General features: G+C 45.2%; 1 protein-coding gene across 1 annotated transcript in view; it reads left to right on the top strand.

Annotated features, from left to right (window-relative positions):
* The window catches only part of adarb2 (adenosine deaminase RNA specific B2 (inactive)), a 409,469-nt gene extending 388,851 nt beyond the window's left edge, over positions 1-20,618 (top strand). Inside the window, exons 8-9 of the mRNA XM_085987599.1 lie at positions 1,552-1,730; positions 17,532-20,618. Of these exons, the coding sequence (XP_085843725.1) occupies positions 1,552-1,730; positions 17,532-17,708 (356 nt within the window). The 3' untranslated portion in view covers positions 17,709-20,618. The remainder of the gene's footprint in view (positions 1-1,551; positions 1,731-17,531) is intronic.
* Positions 20,619-22,674: the final 2,056 nt, after the last annotated feature.

Raw genomic sequence — 22,674 nt, 5'->3', positions numbered from 1 at the left:
AGCTTCCCACTACTCCAGGATCGACCTGAAGAGTAAAGATAACATCCACCTTGTTTTATTCATGACCAGCCATCTCCTTAAACCTATCTCCCCCTCCCCTCCAACAAGCACAAGGAGCTCATGGACTTTTTCTCTCTACTGCATGCCTCCCTTCCTCTTGCCCACCAAAACCAAACTCACCACCCCAGCCACCGCCCCCCCCTCCCTCCCTTAGCCCTGAATGAATGGATGGAATTGAAACTTAGGACAAAGCATAACTGGGACAGAACCTTAAGCCAAGGGATGGCAGGGAGGGGCAGCATATCCTTAATGTCAAGCCATGAATTCAGTTCCTCCCCTTTGATATTCATAGAGTTCCAACCAACGTTCCCTCTAAGCTGCACAACTGTGCAGCTGTCTGCTGCTCCCGTGTTTTTTCCGATGTGAAATTTTGCGTAGCGCAAAACTTTGAATGGGCCCCGCAGCCCGTTAAAGGGGCCGCGCACCTGAATTTAAGATTAGGTGCCAACCCCTAAATACCATTGAGGAAATTTTTTTGCTAAGGAAACACATTTTATTTTAAACCTTATTTTCTCCAGTAACAGCAGATGAGCTGTTAAAGTACGTGCTAAAGTTCTTTTAAAAGAATAGGAACTTTGAAAGTTTAATCCCCTCGACTGTTTTAACACTTCAGATTTGTATCACTTTATTACTTTAACAGAGCTTGAACTCAAAAAGAGGCAGAGCCATCGCGACAGGGATCTGCAAGTGGGGGAAGCAACAGGTCAGGGAGCCTGTGAAGAGAGAGGCAGCAGATTGGAGGCCTGCAGAAATAGAGGCTGCTGATCAGGGAGGCACACAGTCTGAAGGGGAGAGCAACATTTGGAGCTGGCAGCTGCAATTGGAGGGCTAGGGTTGGTAAATTTGAGATCATGAGCGGCCCTGGAAATCATCGTCTGGATTTCCTGATTCAAAACCGTACAGGTGCCAAGTAGTCGGTGTTTATTTTTTTCCATATTTAAACACTTTTTAATCGTCGCATTCATTTTAATTACAAATTAGGTCAAGCAGCAGTCACAAGTGATCACATATTGGCTGGGAAATCTGTGTGTTCAAGCAGCACGAGTACAAGGAAGAGTTAAGAGGTACCGAGAGCTCTTCTCTCCTACTTAGAACCCTTTGAGAGTGATAGTTGATTCCCAAGGGTCCTTAAAGGCAAAATGGATTCGCTTAAGATACCTTCACTCCATTAAAATGTTTCCAAACAAGTTGCTACATGAGTAGGTTTTGTGAGAAGCTGGTTTGGGTTCCACACTCTGGCAGTGCTACAATCCAAGAATTGCTCAAGTTGCCCTCGGACAACACATACTTTACACATGGTAGGTAATGGAATGGGAAAGTGTGAGTCTAGTGGAAAGCACATATTCCACAATTATCTCCTACGTGTTAAATGTACAAAAGGTCTCAACATTTTTCTTACTGGTAGAAAAGCCGTGTGCCTATTTTCTGCATCTATTCATCATGTGGGCCTTTGCTTCTATTCTGATTTCACGGGTTTTGATATCTCTGCAGGGATCAGCAGCACTGGATTTCGTCAGCAGGGAAAGTCTCCTAGCTTCAGTGTAAACTGGACAGTGGGTGACCACAACCTGGAGGTCATCAATGCCACAACAGGAAAGGGGGACCTGGGTTGTTCGTCCAGACTCTGCAAACGTGCACTTTATACCCAGTGGGCAAAGCTTCACGGCAAGGTAAATATTCAGCGATCTAGTGATGTCATTTCTTGCACTACAGTTTACCGTAGCAGTCAATACACATTTGGTAGCTCACTGTAACACAGGGAGAACAATGCTGACAAAGTCTACGTGACAAACTCAACACCTAGTGAGGTACCGTGTCACTGCACTAAATGATGCGGTCAATGTGCACTGACTCTGAAGTACTTTTCTCGCCCACAGGCCTCCCCCCCCCACTAACTGGAGATTATCCTGGCACTCCCCTCTCCCCACCCACCCCCATTCACACCAGCACTTCTTCTCCCTTCCTCCACAGCTTATGCTGGTATGCCTCTCTACCTCTCTTTCCTCCTTTAAGACGCTCGTTAAAACCTACCTCTTTGATCAAGCTTTAGGTCCTCTGACCTAATATCTCCTCACGTGGCTCGTTGTCTAATTGTGCTTGCTAACACTCCTGCGAAGCGCCTTGAGATATTTCACTACGTTAAAGTCGCTATATAAATGCAAGTTGTTGTTGTTGTTGTTGTTTCTCCCTCTTTGCCTCAATTCAAAGTGTAACTCTTCTCCTACCACTCCCTCAATTCAAGACAGCACTCAACCCACCATTCCTCAATTCACAAGAGCACGCTTCTCCCCTTGCTTCCCAGTTCATGCTGACAGTGTTCTCCCCTCATCCCAGTCCCAGATGGTGCTACTCCAGAGGTGTGTATAAAAGAACATAAGAAATAGGAGCAGGAGTAGGCCATATGGCCCCTCGAGCCTTCTCCGCCATTCAATAAGATCATGGCTGATCATCGACCTCAACTCCACTTTCCCACCCGATCTCCATATCCCTTGATTCCCCTAGAGTCCAAAAATCTATCTATCTCAGCTTTGAATATACTCAAAGACTCAGCATCCACAGCCCTCTGGGGCAGGGAATTCCAAAGATTCACAACCCTCTGTGTGAAGAAATTCCTCCTCATCGTGGTCTTATATGGCCAACCCCTTATCCTGAGACTATGCCCCCTAGGTTTAGACACTCCAGCCAGGGGAAACAACCTCTCCGCATCTATCCTGTTAATCCCCCTCAGAATCTTATATGTTTCAATGAGATCACCTCTCATTCTTCTAAACTCTAGTGAATATAGGCCCATTCTACACAATATCTCATCATAGGACAGCCCTCTCATCCCAGGAATCAATCTAGTGAACCTTCAAGGCAAGTATATCCTTCCTTAGATAAGGAGACCAAAACTGTGCACAGTACTCCAGGTGTGGTCTCACCAAGGCTCTATACAATTGTAGCGACCTCTTTAATCTTATACTCCAACCCCCTTGCAATAAAGGCCAACATGCCATTTGCCTTCCTTAATGCTTGCTGTACCTGCATGCTAGTTTTCTGTGTTTCTTGCACAAAGACACCCAAATCTCTCTGAACACCAACATTTAAAAGTTTCTCACCATTTACAAAATATTCTGTTTTTCTACCAAAGTGAATAACCTCACATTTCCCCACATTATACTCCATCTGCCCCTTACTGCCCACTCACTTAGTCTATCTATATCCCTTTGCAGACTCCTTGTGTTCTCCTCACAGCTTACTGTCCCACCTAGCTTTGTATCATCAGCAAACTTGGATACATTGCACTCAGTCCCTTCATCTAGGTCATTAATATAGATTGTAAATAGCTGAGGCCCCAGCACTGATCATTGCGGCGTCCCACTAGTTACAGCCTGCCAACCTGAAAAAGACCCGTTTATCCCTACTCTCTGTTTTCCGTCCGTTAACCAATCCTCTATCCATGCTATTATAATACCCCCAGCCCTATGATCCCTTATCTTGTGTAATAACCTTTTATGTGGTACCTTATGGAATGCCTTTTGGAAATTCAAATATACTACATCGACTGGTGCCCCTTTATCTATCCTGCTAGTCACATCCTCAAAAAACTCGAATAAATTTGTCAAACACAATTTCCCTTTCATAAAACCATGTTGACTCTGCCTAATCATGTTGGCCCAGAAATTCAGGTCAGAGGCTTCCCGTGGGTGCAAGCCCCCGACCTGCACTTACCTAGCGCGCCTGCCGTTGTATTGTGAGCCCGCGTGGGATTCCGACCCTGGGCCTGCTCCAATTGCCGGCGCGCAGTGCTTGCGTATCCCAGGGGCGCAGTTAGTTCGAAGCGTCCCCTGGGATCATGTGGGCCATGGAGAGCCAATCATAGCAGGGAATCTCTATTCATAGATTTGACAGGAAGACCTGTCAAATCTATGAATAGAGATCGGCCCCAAAACCTAACTAAAACTTCAAATAATTTTTTTTTTAATCACATTTTTAAAATAACTGTAAATGACATAAAATAACTATTTTAAACAATAATTTAAATTTTTCAAAAAATTAATTACAGTTTTTAACGGGGCTAAAAATAAACTTTCTTTAAAGTATTTAAAAATAATAAGCCTGTGGAAAAGATGTTTTAATTTTACTTAATTCACCACTTACCTTGTTAAAAGCAGGCTTTGCGACTGCTTTTTAAATGCGCAGCTGCTGGAGACTTACCCTCCCGGAGAAACCTGTAAAAATATCGGAAGTTCCAGGCGTACGCGCTGCCTCTCCGGCGCACGCATTCGACCTGTGAACCCCTTCCTTCAAGGGAGCAGAAGTTCTGGTTTCTAGTGCATGCGCAGTGCATGCACGAAACCGGCACTTCCATTGGCACTATGCATGAGTACACAGCGCAGACTCACCCGTGGGGACCCGAATTTCTGGCCCGTTATGATTTTCTAAGTGCCCTGATCCCACTTCCTTAACAATGGATTCCAGCATTTTCCCGACGACTGATGTCAGGCTAACTGGCCTGTAGTTCCCTGTATTCTCTCTCCCTCCTTTCTTGAATAGCAGTGTTACATTTGCACTGTGCTGCATGCTGACGGCGGGAATTTCTGAGACATTATGCAAGATCAGGAACTCACAAGATCAGTTCCATTCCTTCGAACAGCATCAGTAGGAGCCAGAGTATCAGTGAAAGGTTGGAGCTGGGAGCAATGCTGATTTTCATCTCAAACATGGACAAGCGAACACCGATTCCAAAACCCATGCTGTCTATGTAAAACACTGGTATGTTCATCGCATTCCATAGCAAGCTTGCCTCCCATTGCATCCCCAAGCACAAAGTAAAATTGGCATCTGCAAGTTAATTGAGTGAACTTCAACTTAACATAGAAACATAGAAGATAGGAGCAGGAGTAGGCCATTCGGCCCCTGGAGCCTGCTCCGCCATTCGATGAGATCATGGCTGATCATCCAAATTCAGTACCCTGTCCCTGCTTTCTCCCCATATCCCTTGATCCCTTTAGCCTTAAGAAATATACCTAACTCTTTCTTCAATATATTTAATGAATTGGCTTCAACTGCCTTTTCTGGTAGAGAATTCCACAGGTTCACCACTCTCTGGGTGAAGAAATTCCTCCTCTTCTCTGTCCTAAATGGCTTACCCCTTATTCTTAGTCTGTGACCCCTGGTTCTGGACTCCCCCGCCATCGGGAACATCCTTCCTGCATCTAGTCTGTCTAGTCCTGTTAGAATTTTATAAGTTTCAATGAGATCCCCTCTCATTCTTCTAAACTCCAGCGAATTTAAGCCCAATCGACCCAATCTCTCCTCATATGTCATCCCTGCCATCCCAGGTATCAGTCTGGTGAATCTTCGCTGCACTCCCTCCATGACAAGAACATCCTTCCTCAGATAAGGTGACCAATACTGCACACAATACTCAAGGTGTGGTCTCACCAAGGCCCTGTACAACTGCAGCAAGATATCCTTGTCCCTGTACTCGAATCCTCTTGTTGTGAAGGCCAACATACCATTTGCCTTCTTAACCACCTGCTGCACCTGCATGCTTACCTTCAGCGACTGGTGCACAAGGACAACCAGGTCTCGTTGCATTCCCCTTCTCCCAATCTATTGCCATTCAGATAATAATCTGCCTTCCTGTTTTTGCCACCAAAGTGGATAACCTTGCATTTATCCACATTATACTGCATCTGCCCAATAACCCAAACTGTCCAAATCATACTGGAGGTTCTTGGCATCCTCCTCACAGCACACACGCCCAACCAGCTTTGTGTCATCTGCAAACCTGGAGATATTACATCTAGTTCCCTCGTCTAGATCATTAATATATATTGTGAATAGCTGGGGTCCTAGCACCGATCCCTGCGGTACCACACTAGTTATTGCCAGAACATAAGAACATAAGAACATAAGGAGTAGGAGCAGGAATAGGCCACACGGCCCCTCAGGCCTGCTCTGCCATTCAATAGGATCATGGCTGATCGGAATCTAGACTCACGTCCACTTCCCTGCCCTCTCCCCGTAACCCCTAATTCCCTTATCTGCTAGGAAACTGTCTATCTCCGTTTTAAATTTATTTAATGTTGCAGCTTCCACAGCTCCCTGGGGTAGCAAATTGCATAGATTTACTACCCTCTGAGTGAAGAAGTTTCTCCTCATCTCAGTTTTGAAAGGGCAGCCCCTTATTCTAAGATTATGCCCCCTAGTTCTAGTCTCACCCATCAGTGGAAACATCCTCACCGCATCCACCCAATCAAGCCCCCTCACAATCTTATATGTTTCGATAAGATCGCCTCTCATTCTTCTGAACTCCAATGAGTAGAGGCCCAACCTACTCAACCTTTCCTCATACATCAACCCCCTCATCTCCGGAATCAACCGAGTGAACCTTCTCTGAACCGCCTCGAGAGCAAGTATATCTTTTCTTAAATATGGAAACCAAAACTGCACGCAGTATTCCAGGTGTGGCCTCACCAATACCCTGTATAACTGCAGCAAGACTTCCCTGTTTTTATACTCCATCCCCCTTGCAATAAAAGCCAAGATTCCATTGGCCTTCCAGCCACTCGGAAAAAGACCCGTTTATTCCAACTCTTTGCTTCCTGTCTGCCAACCAGTTCTCTATCCAAATGAGTACCTTACCCCCAATCCCATGTGGTTTAACTTTACACGCTAATCTCTTATGCGGGACCTTATTGAAAGCCTTCTGAAAGTCCAAATACACCACATCCACTGGGTCTCCCTTATCTATTCTACCAGTTACATCCTCAAAAAATTCCAGTAGATTAGTCAAGCACGATTTACCTTTTGTAAATCCATGTTGACTTTGTCCGATCCTGTCACTGTTTTCCAAGTGTTCTGCTATTACATCTTTTATAATGGACTCCAGCATTTTCCCCACTACCGATGTCAGGCTTACCGGTCTATAATTCCCCGTTTTCTCTCTACCACCTTTTTTAAATAGTGGGGCTACATTAGCTACCCTCCAATCCATGGGAACTGTGCCAGAGTCTATAGAATTTTTAAAGATGACCAGCAATGCATCTACTATTTCTAGGGCCACTTCCTTAAGTACCTTAGGATGTAGATTATCAGGCCCTGGGGATTTATCGGCCTTCAATCCCGTCAATTTCCCTAACACCATTTCCCTACAAATACTGATTTCATTCAGTTCCTCCCTCTCATTAGACCCTATGTTCCCCGACATCTCTGGGAGGTTATTTGTGTCCTCCTTTGTGAAGACAGAACCAAAGTATGTATTTAATTGGTCAGCCATTTCTTTGTTCCCCATTATAAATTCCCCTGATTCTGACTGCAAGGGAGCTATGTTTCACTTCACCAATCTTTTTCTCTTCACATATCTATAGAAGCTTTTACAGTCAGTTTTTATGTTCCCTGCAAACTTACTCTCATACTCTATTTTCCCCCTCTTAATTAATCCTTTTGTCCTCCTTTGCTGAATCTTAAACTGTTCCCAATCCTCAGGTTTGCTGCTTTTTCTGGCCAATTTATATGTCCTCTCCTTGGATCTTATGCTATCCCTAACTTCCCTTGTTAGCCACGGTTGCGCCACCTTTTTTGTTTTATTTTTATGCCAAACAGGGATGAACAAATTCTGTGGTTCATCCATGCGATCTTTAAATGTTTGCCATTGCCTATCCACCATCAACCCTTTAAGTAACATTCCCCAATCCATCCTAGCCAACTCGCACCTCATACCATTGCCGTTTCCTTTATTTAAATTCAGGACCCTAGTCTCTGAGTCAACTACTTCACTCTCCATTTTAATGAAGAATTCTATCATATTATGATCGCTCCTCCCCAAGGGGCCTCACACAACAAGATTGCTAATCAATCCTTTCTCATTACATAATACCCAGTCTAAGATGGCCTGATCTCTAGTTGGTTCCTCGACATATTGGTCCAGGAAACCATCCGCTATACACTCTAGGAATTCCTCCTCCACGTATTGTTACTAATTTGGTTAGCCCAATCTATATGTAAATTAAAGTCACCCATGATAACTGCTGTGCCCTTATTGCACACATCTCTAATTTCCTGTTTAATGCCATCCCCAACCTCAGCATTACTGTTTGGGGGTCTGAATACAACTCCCACTAACGTTTTCTGCCCCTTGGTATTTTTCAGCTCTACCCATACAGATTCCACATCATCAGAGCTAATATCCTTCCTTACTATTGTGTTAATCTCCTCTTTAACCAGCAATGCTACCCCACCTCCTTTTCCTTTTTGCCTGTCCTTCCTGAATATTGAGTACCCCTGAATGTTGAATTCCCAGCCTTGGTCACCGTGGAGGCATGTCTCCGTAATCCCAGATATATCATATCCATTTACATCTATTTGCGCAGCTAATTCATCCACCTTATTATGAATGCTCCTCACATTAAGACACAAAACCTGCAGGCTTGTTTTTTTAACACCTTAGTCCTTTTAGAATTATTATTTACTATGGTCCTGTTTGATTTACACACTTGATTTCTCTGCCTTCCACTTTTGCTTTTCTCCTTCCTGTCTTTTGCTTCTATCCTTGCTTCCCTTTCCTCTGTCTCCCGGCACAGGTTCCCAACTCCCTCCCATTTTAGTTTAAACCCTCCCCAACAGTAATAGCAAACACTCACCCTAGGACATCGGTCCCGGTCCTGCCCAGGTGCAAACCGTCCAGTTTGTACTGGTCCCACCTCCCCCAGAACCGGTTCCAATGTCCCAGGAATTTGAATCCCTCCCCCTTGCACCATTCCTCTAGCCACGTATTCATCTGAAATATCCTTCTATTTCTACTCTGACTAGCACGTGGCACTGGTAGCAATCCTGAGATTACTACCTTTGAGGCCCTATTTTTTAATTTACCTCCTAACTCCCTATATTCAGCTTTTAGGACCTCATCTCATTTTTTACCTATATCGTTGATACCTATATGCACCATGACAGCTGGCTGTTCAACCTCCCTCTCCAGAATGCCCTGCAGCTGCTCCGAGACATCCTTGACCCTTGCACCAGGGAGGCAACATACCATCCTGGAGTCTCGTTTGCGGCCGCAAAAACGCCTATCTATTCCCCTTGCAATAGAATCCCCTATCACTATAGCTCTCCCACTCTTTTTCCTCCCGTCCTGTGCAGCAGAACCACCCATGGTGCCAGGAAGTTGGCTACTGCTGCCTTCCCCCGATGGCACACAGCAGGGAGCAACCATGATGGAGGGAGGGGAACCTTGTGTATCAGTGGATGTTCATTGTCATATTGACATCTTCAATTACTTTGGTTGTAGAGCATTTAACAGAAACAGTTTGGAGTAAATTAAAGTTGGCAAAGGAAAGCTCAAATTAGTTACACTAATTGAGAGAGCAGATTCACAGCTCAATACCCCAGTGTACAAATGTTTTTAACAACACAGCTCTGTATTTGCCGTTGGGTTGTCACAGCTATTGGAAAACATGCTGTAAGCCTAGAAATAACTGTTGACCGAAAAATAGACAAAGATTTAGGAGCTGAAATTCCATGCAGGATTTACCGCAATCCCACTGTAACTCTAGTGGGAGACAAACAGAGCTCCCAAGGGAAACAGCGTAAATGGCTAAAAATGGCCAATTACAACTTATTCCTGGGAATTCTGTCAGTCTCCTGCCAGAATTACAGCAGGACAGTGGTAGAGCTCCCACAGAATTTCAGGGCTTCATGTGTGTTTAAATTGCAATTCTCTGTCCATTATTTTAGTGGAGGTATTAACCTATTTAAAGTACATGCCTTCATTAATTAACAGCCGCAACAATGTCATATCAACGGATGAAGCGTTCGTCCACTACAATCAATTATGGTCATTTCTGTGAGGTTCTCCCACACGTCCAAGGTAACTTTGGGAGCAGAGCCACAGAAACGCCATAAAAACAGCATTAGCTCCATCTACATGGTTTTTCCAGGCTTCCCTGGCTCTTGCGCCGAAGTTATGTTGGACGAGTAGGAGAACCAAGTGGAAATTCAACCCCACGATCTTCGATTCACCCCACAATCTTCGATTCACCCCCACGATCTTCGATTCACCCCACGATCTTCAATTCACCCCCACAATCTTTGATTCACCCCATGATCTTCGATTCACCCCCATGATCTTCGATTCACCCCCATGATCTTCTATTCATCCCCATGATCTTCGATTCACCCCATGATCTTCGATTCACCCCATGGTCTTCCAATCAGCCCCATGATCTTTGATTCACCCCCACGATCTTTGATTCATCTCACAATCTTCGATTCACCCCCATGATCTTTGATTCACCCCCATGATCTTCTATTCATCCCCATGATCTTCGATTCATCTCACGATCTTTGATTCATCCCATGATCTTCTATTCACCCCCATGATCTTCGATTCACCCCCACGATCTTCAATTATCCCCATGATCTTCGATTCATCTCACGATCTTTGATTCATCTCACGATCTTCGATTCACCCCATGATCTTTGATTCACCCCCATGATCTTCTATTCATCTCACGATCTTCGATTCATCTCACGATCTTCGATTCACCCCACGATCTTCGATTCACCCCCACAATCTTCGATTCACCCCCATGATCTTCGATTCACCCCACAATCTATGATACACCCCCATGATCTTCGATTCACCCCATGGTCTTCCAATCAGCCCCATGATCTTTGATTCACCCCCACGATCTTTGATTCATCTCACGATCTTCGATTCACCCCCATGATCTTTGATTCATCCCCATGATCTTTGATTCATCTCACAATCTTCGATTCATCCCATGATCTTCTATTCACCCCCATGATCTTCGATTCCCCCCCATGATCTTCAATTATCCCCATGATCTTCGATTCATCTCACGATCTTCGATTCATCTCACGATCTTCGATTCACCCCATGATCTTTGATTCACCCCCATGATCTTCTATTCATCTCACAATCTGCGATTCATCTCACGATCTTCAATTCATCTCACGATTTTCGATTCACCCCATGATCTTCTATACACCCCCATGATCTTCTATTCACCCCCATGATCTTCGATTCATCTCACGATCTTTGACTCATCCCATGATCTTCTATTCACCCCCATGATCTTCGATTCACCCACCCCCATGATCTTCGATTCACCCCCACGATCTTCGATTCATCCCCATGATCTTCGATTCATCTCACGATCTTTGATTCATCTCACGATCTTCGATTCACCCCATGATCTTTGATTCACCCCATGATCTTCTATTCATCTCACGATCTTCGATTCATCTCACGATCTTTGATTCATCTCACGATCTTCGATTCACCCCATGATCTTCTATTCATCCCCACGATCTTCTATTCATCCCCATGATCTTCAATTCATCCCCATGATCTTCGATTCATCTCTCAATCTTTGATTCATCTCTCGATCTTTGATTCATCTCACGATCTTTGATTCATCTCACGATCTTTGATTCACCCCATGATCTTCGATTCACCCCATGATCTTCGATTCATCTCACGATCTTCGATTCATCTCATGATCTTCGATTCACCCCACAATCTTTGATTCACCCCCACGATCTTCGATTCACCCCATGATCTTCCAATCAGCCTCATGATCTTCGATTCACCCCCACGATCTTTGATTCATCTCACGATCTTCGATTCACCCCATGATCTTTGATTCACCCCCATGATCTTCTATTCACCCCCATGATCTTCGATTCATCTCACGATCTTTGATTCATCCCATGATCTTCTATTCACCCCCATGATCTTTGATTCACCCCATGATCTTCAATTATCCCCATGATCTTCGATTCATCTCACGATCTTCGATTCATCTCACGATCTTCGATTCACCCCATGATCTTTGATTCACCCCATGATCTTTTATTCATCTCACAATCTTTGATTCATCTCACGATCTTCAATTCATCTCACGATCTTTGATTCACCCCACGATCTTCTATTCATCCCCACGATCTTCTATTCATCCCCATGATCTTCAATTCATCCCCACGGTGGCATAGTGGTTAGCACTGTTGCCTCACAGTGCCAGGGCCCCGGGTTCGAATCCGGCCTCGGGCGACTGTCTGTGTGGAGTTTGCACATTCTCCCCGTGTTTGCGTGGGTTTTCTCCGGGTGCTCCGGTTTCCTCCCACAGTCCAAAGATGTGCGGGTTAGGTTGATTGGCTATGATAAATTGACCCTTAGTGTTAGGGGGATTAAATACGTGGGGTTACGGGGATAGGGTGGGATATGTGTTGGTGTAGGGGTTACGGGGATCGGGTGGGATATGTGTCGGTGCAGGCTCGATGGGCCGAAATGGCCTCTATCTGCACTGTGGGGTTTCTGTGATTTCTGTGATTTCATCCCCATGATCTTTGATTCACCCCATGATCTTTGAATCACCCTATGATCTTCTATTCACCCCCACGATCTTCGATTCATCTCACGATCTTCGATTCACCCCATGATCACACACAGACACAGAATCACACAGAAACCCCACAGTGCAGATAGAGGCCATTTCGGCCCATCGAGCCTGCACCGACACATATCCCACCCGATCCCCGTAACCCCTACACCAACACATATCCCACCCTATCCCCGTAACCCCACGTATTTAATCCCCCTAACACTAAGGGTCAATTTATCATAGCCAATCAACCTAACCCGCACATCTTTGGACTGTGGGAGGAAACCGGAGCACCCGGAGGAAACCCACGCAAACACGGGGAGAATGTGCAAACTCCACACAGACAGTCACCCGAGGCCGGATTCGAACCCGGGTCCCTGGCGCTGTGAGGCAACAGTGCTAACCACCATGATCTTTGATTCACCCCATGATCTTCTATTCATCTCACGATCTTCGATTCATCTCATGATCTTCGATTCATCTCACGATCTTCGATTCACCCCATGATCCTTGATTCATCTCACGATCTTCGATTCATCTCACGATCTTCGATTCATCTCACGATCTTTGATTCACCCCATGATCTTCAATTCACCCCATGATCTTCAATTCATCTCACGATCTTCGATTCATCTCGTGATCTTCGATTCACCCCATGATCTTCGATTCACCCTGCCACCCACTGAATCACCTCCTCTGAAGAAAACTGTGAACTATATTATTACTATATAATTTTTGACAATAACCTTTAACATCTAGCTTTAGGATTTTGAGTTTTAATCAAAAACTGGATTTTTTTTAAATGATCCTTGTACTGTCAATGTTTTCACTTTATAAATTGCATCACTGCTGCTGACAAATCAGGAGAGATCTTGAGCTGGTGGCAGGACGGACGCCTCCAATCACTGAGCTCTGTGTCCAGAGCCACACTTGTTTTTGCTTATACTTAGAACTGACTTGCGGAACTAGGGAAGACCACTGACCCTGGCAGTATAAAGAGGATCAAGAGACATTGGGGCAGATCTTCAACTTGCTGCCTATTATAGAAACCCACCTGATTTTCATTTCCATTTGATTTCAGTGGCGTTGAAAGGCGGGTGCTTCCTGTAATGGGCAGCTGATTCACAATGCCAATTCTACGCCTCGGCGGCAAGTTGAAAATCTGCCCCAATTTGATGAATTTCTAGAGTAGAATTAGTATGTATTGATTCATTCAGATGCAAATTAGATAGATTTCTTTTGGAAAAAGTATTTGGGGATACAGTATATGAATAATTTGAGACGCGGCATGTGGTACATGTGGCATGCTTGGGAGGAAAAAGGTGACTTTAGACCTATGGGGGCAAAAATTGGCTCGCGCCCCCTTTGGGACGATAACTTTGCCGGGGCTTTTAGCGTCCCAGAAAAGTTAGCGCCCCTGCACCCGAAATTGAATGGTAGTGCCCCAAGCAGGAGGCAGGGCGCTACTGGAAGCACTCCTCCTCCCTCTTGGGGCGCTCCCATTGAATATCGCGGTGTTACCTGCAGAAACGCCACACGCACCGGCACGTAGCACCGCGGTACTGCCGGCCTCCCTCCCCTGATTAAAGGGGAGGGGCCTAGACCGGGGGCCTGCTGGACCACTGGGGAACAGGGTGCTGGCAAAAGAGCCTGGCACTCAAGAGGCATGCCGGGCTGACGGGTCACGGCTGGCAGCCCGCAGGAGGAGGCCAGAGGGGGCAGGTGCTGGCAGGCGGCCCAAAAAAAATGGTCGCCCGGCAATTGCCCTTTAATTGTCGCCGCCCTGGCCGCAAAAACGGTGCCCTGACCCTGTCGGACATATCGCCCGGCGGTAGGTCAGGAGGCACAAGCCAAGGTTGTGGCCGGGGCGCTGCGCATGGCAATGACGTCATCGCTGGAGGCGCAGTGCCGCAGGGGCGCTACCGGCTGCCGCCGCTGCCGCTAACCTCCCGCTGAATTTCGCAGGAGGCATTAGCCATGTCGCGCCCAGGCGCTCGGTGCTTTGCGTCCCGAGAGGGCGCTAACGCGAGGTGCAAAGCAACCGAATTTTCCCCCCATGGTTCCCAAAGCTCTCCACCACTAGGGGTTACCTCGAGTCGTGTCTTGGTCTGTTGTAGGTTAGTTAATAGAGATTGATTGCAATGATTAGTCAATAACTCAATTATCATTGTATCATGCGACCAACAGGTTGGTAGAAGGTGGATTAGTCTTTTTTCATCTAGCAATTCTGATGTACCTATGAGGTTTTCATCACTTTTGGAATAACCTGTTTATTGTGATGTTCCCAAATGCATATCTTCTAAAAAGAATGAAAGACTTGCATTTATATAGCTCCTTTCACGACGTCCCATAGTGCTTTACAACCAAGTACTTTTTGAAGTGTAGTCACTGTTGTAGTCACTCTACATGAGTAGCTCGATGGAGACGCTTCATATAGTGACATAGTCAAAGCCTGTTGATACAATTGAGTCATTCACAGAACTCTCAAGCCTTCTAGACTACTTGCATGAAATTTCCCATTCAACATTGCTTCCTCCTCAATAAAACATGGTTTATTGGATTTACACATTATCAGCTACAAATATACATCCCTGAGGGGATCTATCAGTACTTCAATAAATGTCACAGATGAGGTTTCCTTGTGATAAGAATTTCTTCTGTGTAGTCAGGTTTAGTGAAAATTATTTCTGGCAGCTCATAAGTGACACATACGCAGCAACCTCAATGCAACGGCATCAATATTCTCCACACAAAGTCTTGTTAATATTGGGAAGCTTCAAAACTTGGAGCCTGAAGCTCTTCAACTCAATTGAAATCCTTTTGATTTTCCTTTCAGTCACATTGTAGGTAATGTCTTCCTTAGTTAAATGCTTTACAAATGCTCGATTAATAAAGTTTTATTATAATTTCAATAGTAATATTTATTGCGTATGTTTTAGAAATGTATGAGATCCAATCCTCTGTTGTTGGAACATAAATTGTTTTACTGTTTAATTTATATTAATCAAAGGTTTTGAAAAATCTAAGATTCTCTTAAACTTTGACCACGTTTTTGTGTCCCAATGAAATTAATTGCGAGAGGAATATTTTTTGTTCATAAATTAGTGAGCTGACATTTCGCAAGATTCCCCTGTAGATCATGCTGTTTCCCTAAAGCAAGCTTCTAATGTTTTTGGAGGGAATTTAAAGGATTGTAGCTTTTTAACATTACTCTGCAACCGCACCTAGAATGATAGTGTGGCAAAAAGCTTTCAACACAGTAACAAAAAAAACCCAGCATCAACACTCTAACTGAAAGGCTTGCTGCTTCTGGATTTCTGTCCGTAAATCTCGAGACGATGATGACACTGGGTGGCAAAGTCTGTGAGCACTGTGTCAGTTCTCCTGGGATCTAGGTTTGAATCCAACACAAACTGATCAGAAGAAGGCCTTTGGGGTTAATTTTCCTAATTCCTAATTGACTTGAGTTTGGGAATTTACCTACATGGCAACACTTCAAAGCAATTCATTGAGACGTATGGGGGGGTTGGGGCTTCTGTGCTCTCATCACCCACCCTGGGGGAAACAAGAGGGAATGGGCAGGTGGATAGAGGTTTAGGGGTGAATTGAGTGATGACAGCAATGGGGAGGGGTGGTTCAGGGGTCGAATGGGTAGTTCAAAGTTGGAGTTATCCCCAGTGTCCCTCAATCAACATCACAAAAACAGATTATCTGGTCATTATCACATCGCTGTTTGTGGGAGCTTGATGCGCGCAATTGGCTGCTGCATTTCCCACATTACCACAGTGACTACACTTCAAAAAAAATATTTCATTGGCTGAAAAGCGCTTTGGGATGTCCTGACATTGTGAAAGGCGCTATATAAATGCAAGTCTTTCCTTTTTCTTTGATATTAGTGGCCAGCATCCTACCGCAAGGGTATGTGAACTGATTGTAAATCGACATTTAAACCAGACCTATCTAGTACCAGACATGTCTTACATTATTTTTAAATATTACAAAGATAAGGAGCACTTTATAGTGGACGTACTTCAGCGGCCACTGCTTCCTCCTTTAAAATCATTTCAATTAGAGCGCAGATGGAGTTTTGGGGCTAAAAATTCAGTACATTTGCGCTTCCCGTTAGCGCTAATGGGGCGCAACCGACTTTGCGCCCTGGCGCAGCATCGCTAACCACTGCCACTAAATTCAGCGGGGGTTTAGCGGCGGCGGTAACCGGTAGCACCCCGCTCCGCTGGCGATGATGACATCATCACCATGCGCAGCGCCCCGTTTTCGACCCGCCTGCAAAATTGGCCCGCGCCCCCATAATCTGCGCTGGCCGATGACAGCGACCGATTCTGGGGGGAGCGGGAACAGAGCGGCAGGAGGCTCGTGGGGCGCTAACTAAAGGGGAGGTGGCGGGCAGGGGGAAAAAAAAATCGTCCGACTTACTTGTCACGGCCCTTTGCGTCTTTGAACGCAGGGTCCATGCCGCGATCTGGCGGCCCGGCACTCCTCTTGAGTGCCGGGCTGCTGGCACGGCACCCCGCTCCCCGGTGGTCCAGGTCGGGCCCCGCAGAGTTGCGGGCTTGGGCCCTCCCCTTTAATGAGTGGAGGAGCCCTTCCATGGCGGCAGCGCTACGTGGCCCAGTGCATAGCGCTGCAGAATGCACCGCCCCGATATTCGGGGTTAGCGCTCGAAAAAGGAAGTGGAACACTTGAATTAGCTCCACCTCCCTCTTGATGACACTAAAACTGGAATTAGCGATCGCCGGCGCTATTTTTCACCGGACACTAAATTTAGCACCCAGGCGACGTTAGCGACCCAAAATGGTCGCTAACAAATTTTTTTCCCTCTTGGTCTTTATATCCACCTGCCGCTCTAACGTTTCATTACACCAGCAGCAGCAGCAGTGACCAGTCTTACATCATTATTTTAATTTTTTTTAAAAATCTTCTTTATGGAAAGCAAACAGGCCCACAAGGTGTTGCGAGGAATGAAACCGCTTGTGAATATCAAATGGGGAAATTACACAGCTGTTTGAGTCTCCTGCGTGTGCCGGCTCATTCGTTTTGTTTTGCTCTCCACCGCAGCTGAGCACACGAGCCTCGAACCACCGGGGAATGCCATCCATGTACTGCGAAGCCAAACTGGCAGCCGAGAACTACCAGGCCGCCAAGCAGCAGCTGTTTAAAGCATTGCGAAAAGCCGACCTGGGCACGTGGGTGAAGAAACCACCGGAGCAAGATCAGTTTCTGCCGGCCGCGTAGAGGCAACAGACACAGACAATGGCTTGTAATATTTAACATGAACTTCAGTAAAGGACAAAAAAAAAAGCTAACCTCAAAATCGCTCCATTTCTTCGGAAGACAGCTTCATGCCATCGGCTCGCCGCACCCCCCCCCCCACCACCGTTACGACAAGACTCAAAAGATGTTCATAGTAATGTGGAGGTTCATAGCCCCATCGATAATCAATTGCCTGACAGAATCCTCTTACATTGCAGCTGTCAATGGGAAATAATAAGAAATCAGTAACATACAGTCGGAAATGCAAGCAGTTGGCCCGACAAATGGCGTGACAAGCACTTTAAGGCCAAAAAATAAATCGTTCATCTATTTCTCTGTTAAGGTGCTTCTTTCCACATGCTCATTTGCATTTGTGGTGGCCACTAAACACAATTTTTATAATCAATTTCTTATGAATTTGGTATTTATATTCAGACCATCTTCTGATACACGAATTACCAGATCTTTTCCAATTACTGTGCAAACATTGATTGGTTTGAAGTGATTATTAAACTTTGATTTAAAATGAATTGAAACTGAGCTGGCCCAACAAAAAACAGCCTCTGTCTATCTGGAACTGTACAGTTTATTGCCGAGGTAGATATTTTTGTGTCACTATCTATCCTGGACATGGGTGAACTAAAACCAAGTAGTGAGATGTCCATTGAAGCACAACAATCCTTTTTTTTGAGTTGAGAGTGGACTGCACACTAGGGCCTTGGGTGGACCACAGGTGAAGCAGTAACTAAGAAGACTGAAGCTCGTAGCAGGCTTGTTTGAGAATTGTATTGCTACAATTTGGGTTTGCATATGAATAGTTGGTCAAGTGTTTTACAGCAAACAGCCCGAGAACATTGAGCCAGGCTTGAGTTACTGAAATGAAAGGAGAAATTCAACTCACCCACCGCTGTCCATTTTGCACCTGGAAGACAAGCAGCCAGGTGTTGTAAATCAGTGGGAGGGGCTAGCCTGGGGGAGGGGGAGCTGCTGCACTGATACTCAAGGCCCGCCTGATGCCATATTCAGGCGGGCTTATAAACGGGCGAGCAGCACACCCACCTTACTATGCAAATCAGAATCTTACAGCAGTTGTAGAATCCTGATGCAAAACTCGGGTACAAATGGTTGAACTAGGTCTGGAGCAGCCTAACCAGCGGTCCTTAAAGGGCCGCTCAACGAACACTACAAAACTTTTACAGTTATATTGTTGTGGAGCCAGAAGAAGCAGGAGTGCTCCACAAAACGACTACAGTTTTGGTCTCCGCACCTGAGGAAGGATATACTTGCCTTAGAGGGGGTGTAACGAAGGTTCACTAGATTGATTCCTGGGATGAGAGGGCTGCCCTATGAGGAGAGATTGAGTAGAATGGGCCCATACTCTCTGGAGTTTAGAAGAATGAGAGGTGATCTCATTGAAACATATAAGATTCTGAGAGGGTTTGACAAGGTAGATGCTGAGAGGCTGTTTCTCCTGGCTGGAGAGTCTAGAACTAGGGGTCACAGTCTCAGGATAAGGGGTCAGCCATTTAGGACTGAGATGAGGAGGAATTTCTTCACTCAGAGAGTTGTGAATCCTTGGAATTCTCTACCCCAGAGTGCTGTGGATACTCAGTCGTTGAGTATATTCAAGGCTGAGATCGATAGATTTTTGGACTCTAGGGGAACCAAGGGATATGGGGATCGGGCGGGAAAGTGGAGTTGAGGGCGAAGATCAGCCATGATCTTATTGAATGGCGGAGCAGGCTCAAAGGGCCATTCAACATCAGGTGCAACTGGGCCTAGTGAGTATGATGCATGCTGCACCTGTTTGCACATGGAAATTGCAGTCGGAGTTGTAGAGCACATAGGACATGAATTTGCATATTTAAGCAGCCAGTCTATTTTGGGCAGGAGCATCGGTGTCCATTTAAAAACCTGCCTGAAAATTGGATCAGGCGGGTCTTGGGCCTCAAAGGGGTGTCCAAGATGCCCAACCCGATTTCCCCCTGCCAGTCTCCCGATGGCAGGCTTCCACGGGATTATTCAGCCGCATGCTAATTAGGTGCCACCCCACTGCGCTCACAAATACTGGCGGGGTCGACACTGAAGGGCACCAACGAGCAGGATCCTGGCTTAACCATCGGGATCTCGGCCCATGGATTTTTCAGTACCCCAGTGCCCTTTAGCATCTTCTTAGGACAACATTTCTTTTCAGTGCAGTGCACCCACCATTGACTTTCTTTTTAAGAGAAGGTTCACACATTGAGCGTGAAACACTTAGGAATTTTGCTGTAGGTTACACCATATATCTGAGATCTACAGAACTTTGAGCTGTTCATCATTTCTCGCACTAACAGCGTTGGGGTATTTTCTCATTAATGAATTGGTCTTATTTTCGAAATGATGGGAGCTGAATACTGCGAGTCAGTTGTGGGAATGGAGAGACACTGGAGAGCTCAGGTAATATAGAAAGTAAAAAGGCAGCTTTTTCTTTCAGATTTTCTGTTATGATGAAGCCATGTGGTACCGAGCAAACTTTTCTTTCCATTCTGTCTCAATTCCAATAACAGAAACGCATTTCCTTTCCTCCTGTTTTTGTGTCTGGAACCTGTTTTTGTGGTCTTTAAGTCATGAACACATGAAGCAGTCTTATCCATATCGAGTTTACTGTAAATTTCCCTGATATTTTCGCTGTCCTCATTTTTAAATTTCATATTTAACAAATGTAAAAAGAGTAATATTCCGTGTCATGTGACACGATATGTAACAAGATTGGGTACTTTTGCTCGGCTCCGTTAGCATCTGAGAATATACGAGCCTTTTTTGAGGTTGTAAAAAGTGTGTAATGCAATTGGTGCCATGTATATATAATAAAATATTGAACATGCAACTTAAAATATAGCCATTCGGTTGAAATTTACTTAAAACGGGTGACAATGAGACTATTCTTTCCACACAGTCAAAGCAATAGAATATAAGTCAGAGGAAGTCATGATCAGACCGTACAATGCCTTGAGTAGTCCGCACCTTGTGTACTGCATCCAGTTCTAGGAACATAGAAACATAGAAGATAGGAGCAGGAGTAGGCCATTCGGCCCCTCGAGCCTGCTCCGCCATTCAATGCGATCATGGCTGATCATCCAAATTCAGTACCCTGTTCCTGCCTTCTTTCCATATTCCTTGGTCCCATTAGCCTTAAGAAATATATCCAACTCCTTCTTGAATATATTTAATGAATTGGCCTCTACTGCCTTCTGTGGTAGAGAATTCCACAGGTCCACCACTCTCTGGGTGAAGAAATTCCTCCTCATTTCTGTCCTAAATGGCTTACCCCTTATCATTAGACTGTGACCCCTGGTTCTGGATTCCCCGACCATCGGGAACATCCTTCCTGCATCTAGTCTGTCCAGTCCTGCCAGTATTTTATAAGTTTCAATGAGATCTCCTCTCATTCTTCTAAACTCCAGCGAGTACAAGCCCAATCAACCCAATCTCTCCTCATACGTCATTCCTGCCATCCCAGGTATCAGCCTGGTGAATCTTCTCTGAACTCCTTCCATGGCAAGAATAACCTTCCTCAGATAAGACGACCAAAACTGCACTCAATACTCAAGATGTGGTCTCACCAAGGCCCTGTACAACTGCAGCAAGACACCCTTGTCCCTTTACTCAAACCCTTTCGCTATGAAGGCCAACATACCATTTGCCTTCTTAACCGCCTGCTGCACCTGCATGCTTACCTTCAGCGACTGGTGCACAAGGACACCCAGGTCTCGTTGCACTTCCCCTTCTCCCAATCTATTGCCATTCAGATAATAATCTGCCTTCCTGTTTTTAACACCAAAGTGGATAACCTCACATTTATCCACATTATATTACATCTGCCATGCTTCTGCCCAATCACCCAACCTGTCCAAATCATACTGGAGTTTCTCGGCATCCTCCTCACAGCACACATGCCCACCCAGCTTTGTGTCATCTGCAAACTTGGAGATATTACATCTAGTTCCCTCATCTAGATCATTAATATATATTGTGAATAGCTGGGGTCCAAGGACCGATCCCTGCGGTACCCCACTAGTCACTGCCTGCCACTTGGAAAAAGACCCATTTATTCCAACTCTTTGCTTTCTGTCTGCCAACCAGTTCTCTATCCAAGTCAATACCTTGCCCCCAATCCCATGTGCCTTAACTTTACACGCCAATCTCTTATGCGGGACCTTATCGAAAGCCTTTTGAAAGTCTAAATACACCACATCCACTGGTTCTCCCTTATCTATTTTACCAGTTACAGCCTCAAAAAATTCCAGTAGATTAGTCAAGCACGATTTACCTTTTGTAAATCCATGTTGACTTTGTCTGATCCTGACACTGTTTTCCAAGTGCTCTGCTATTACATCTTTTATAATGGACTCTAGCATTTTCCCCACTATCGATGTCAGGCTTACCGGTCTGTAATTCCCCGTTTTCTCTCTACCACATTTTTGAATAGTGGGGTAACATTAGCTACCCTCCAATCCATGGGTACTGTTCCAGATTCCATCGAATGTTGGAAGATGATCAGCAATGCATCTACTATTTCTCTGTGTAGTTCAACATTCTCGTGGCTTTGCTGAAATCTGGGTCACTTGAGGCTATCAGTGTAGCTCATCACTTATCTGGAATACATGCGCCAACAAACAAGAGTCAGCTTGGACAGCAAGTCATGAACTATAATGCAAATATTCTAACATAATTGATGAACCATTATAGGAGAAGGTAACTCTCTGACTCAGCATCATCACACCTCGGTGCTTATTCATCAAAGTACACCTTAGCAGCTCCTCCATATTGCTCGTGTTTTTTAATTGTCAGAATTATCTGGATTTATAGGCTCATCCATTGAGTTTTGTCATCTTTCACCTCTGACAGGCTATATGGAATGATCACTCTCGAGGTGGCATTAATCATTGGATCTCTTTCAGCATTC

This window comes from Somniosus microcephalus, chromosome 5, assembly GCF_052327205.1.
Source record: "Somniosus microcephalus isolate GS21.2 chromosome 5, FLI_Smic_1.0, whole genome shotgun sequence".
Classification (NCBI taxonomy): domain Eukaryota; kingdom Metazoa; phylum Chordata; class Chondrichthyes; order Squaliformes; family Somniosidae; genus Somniosus; species Somniosus microcephalus.
This window is presented reverse-complemented; position numbering and strand designations above follow the sequence as displayed.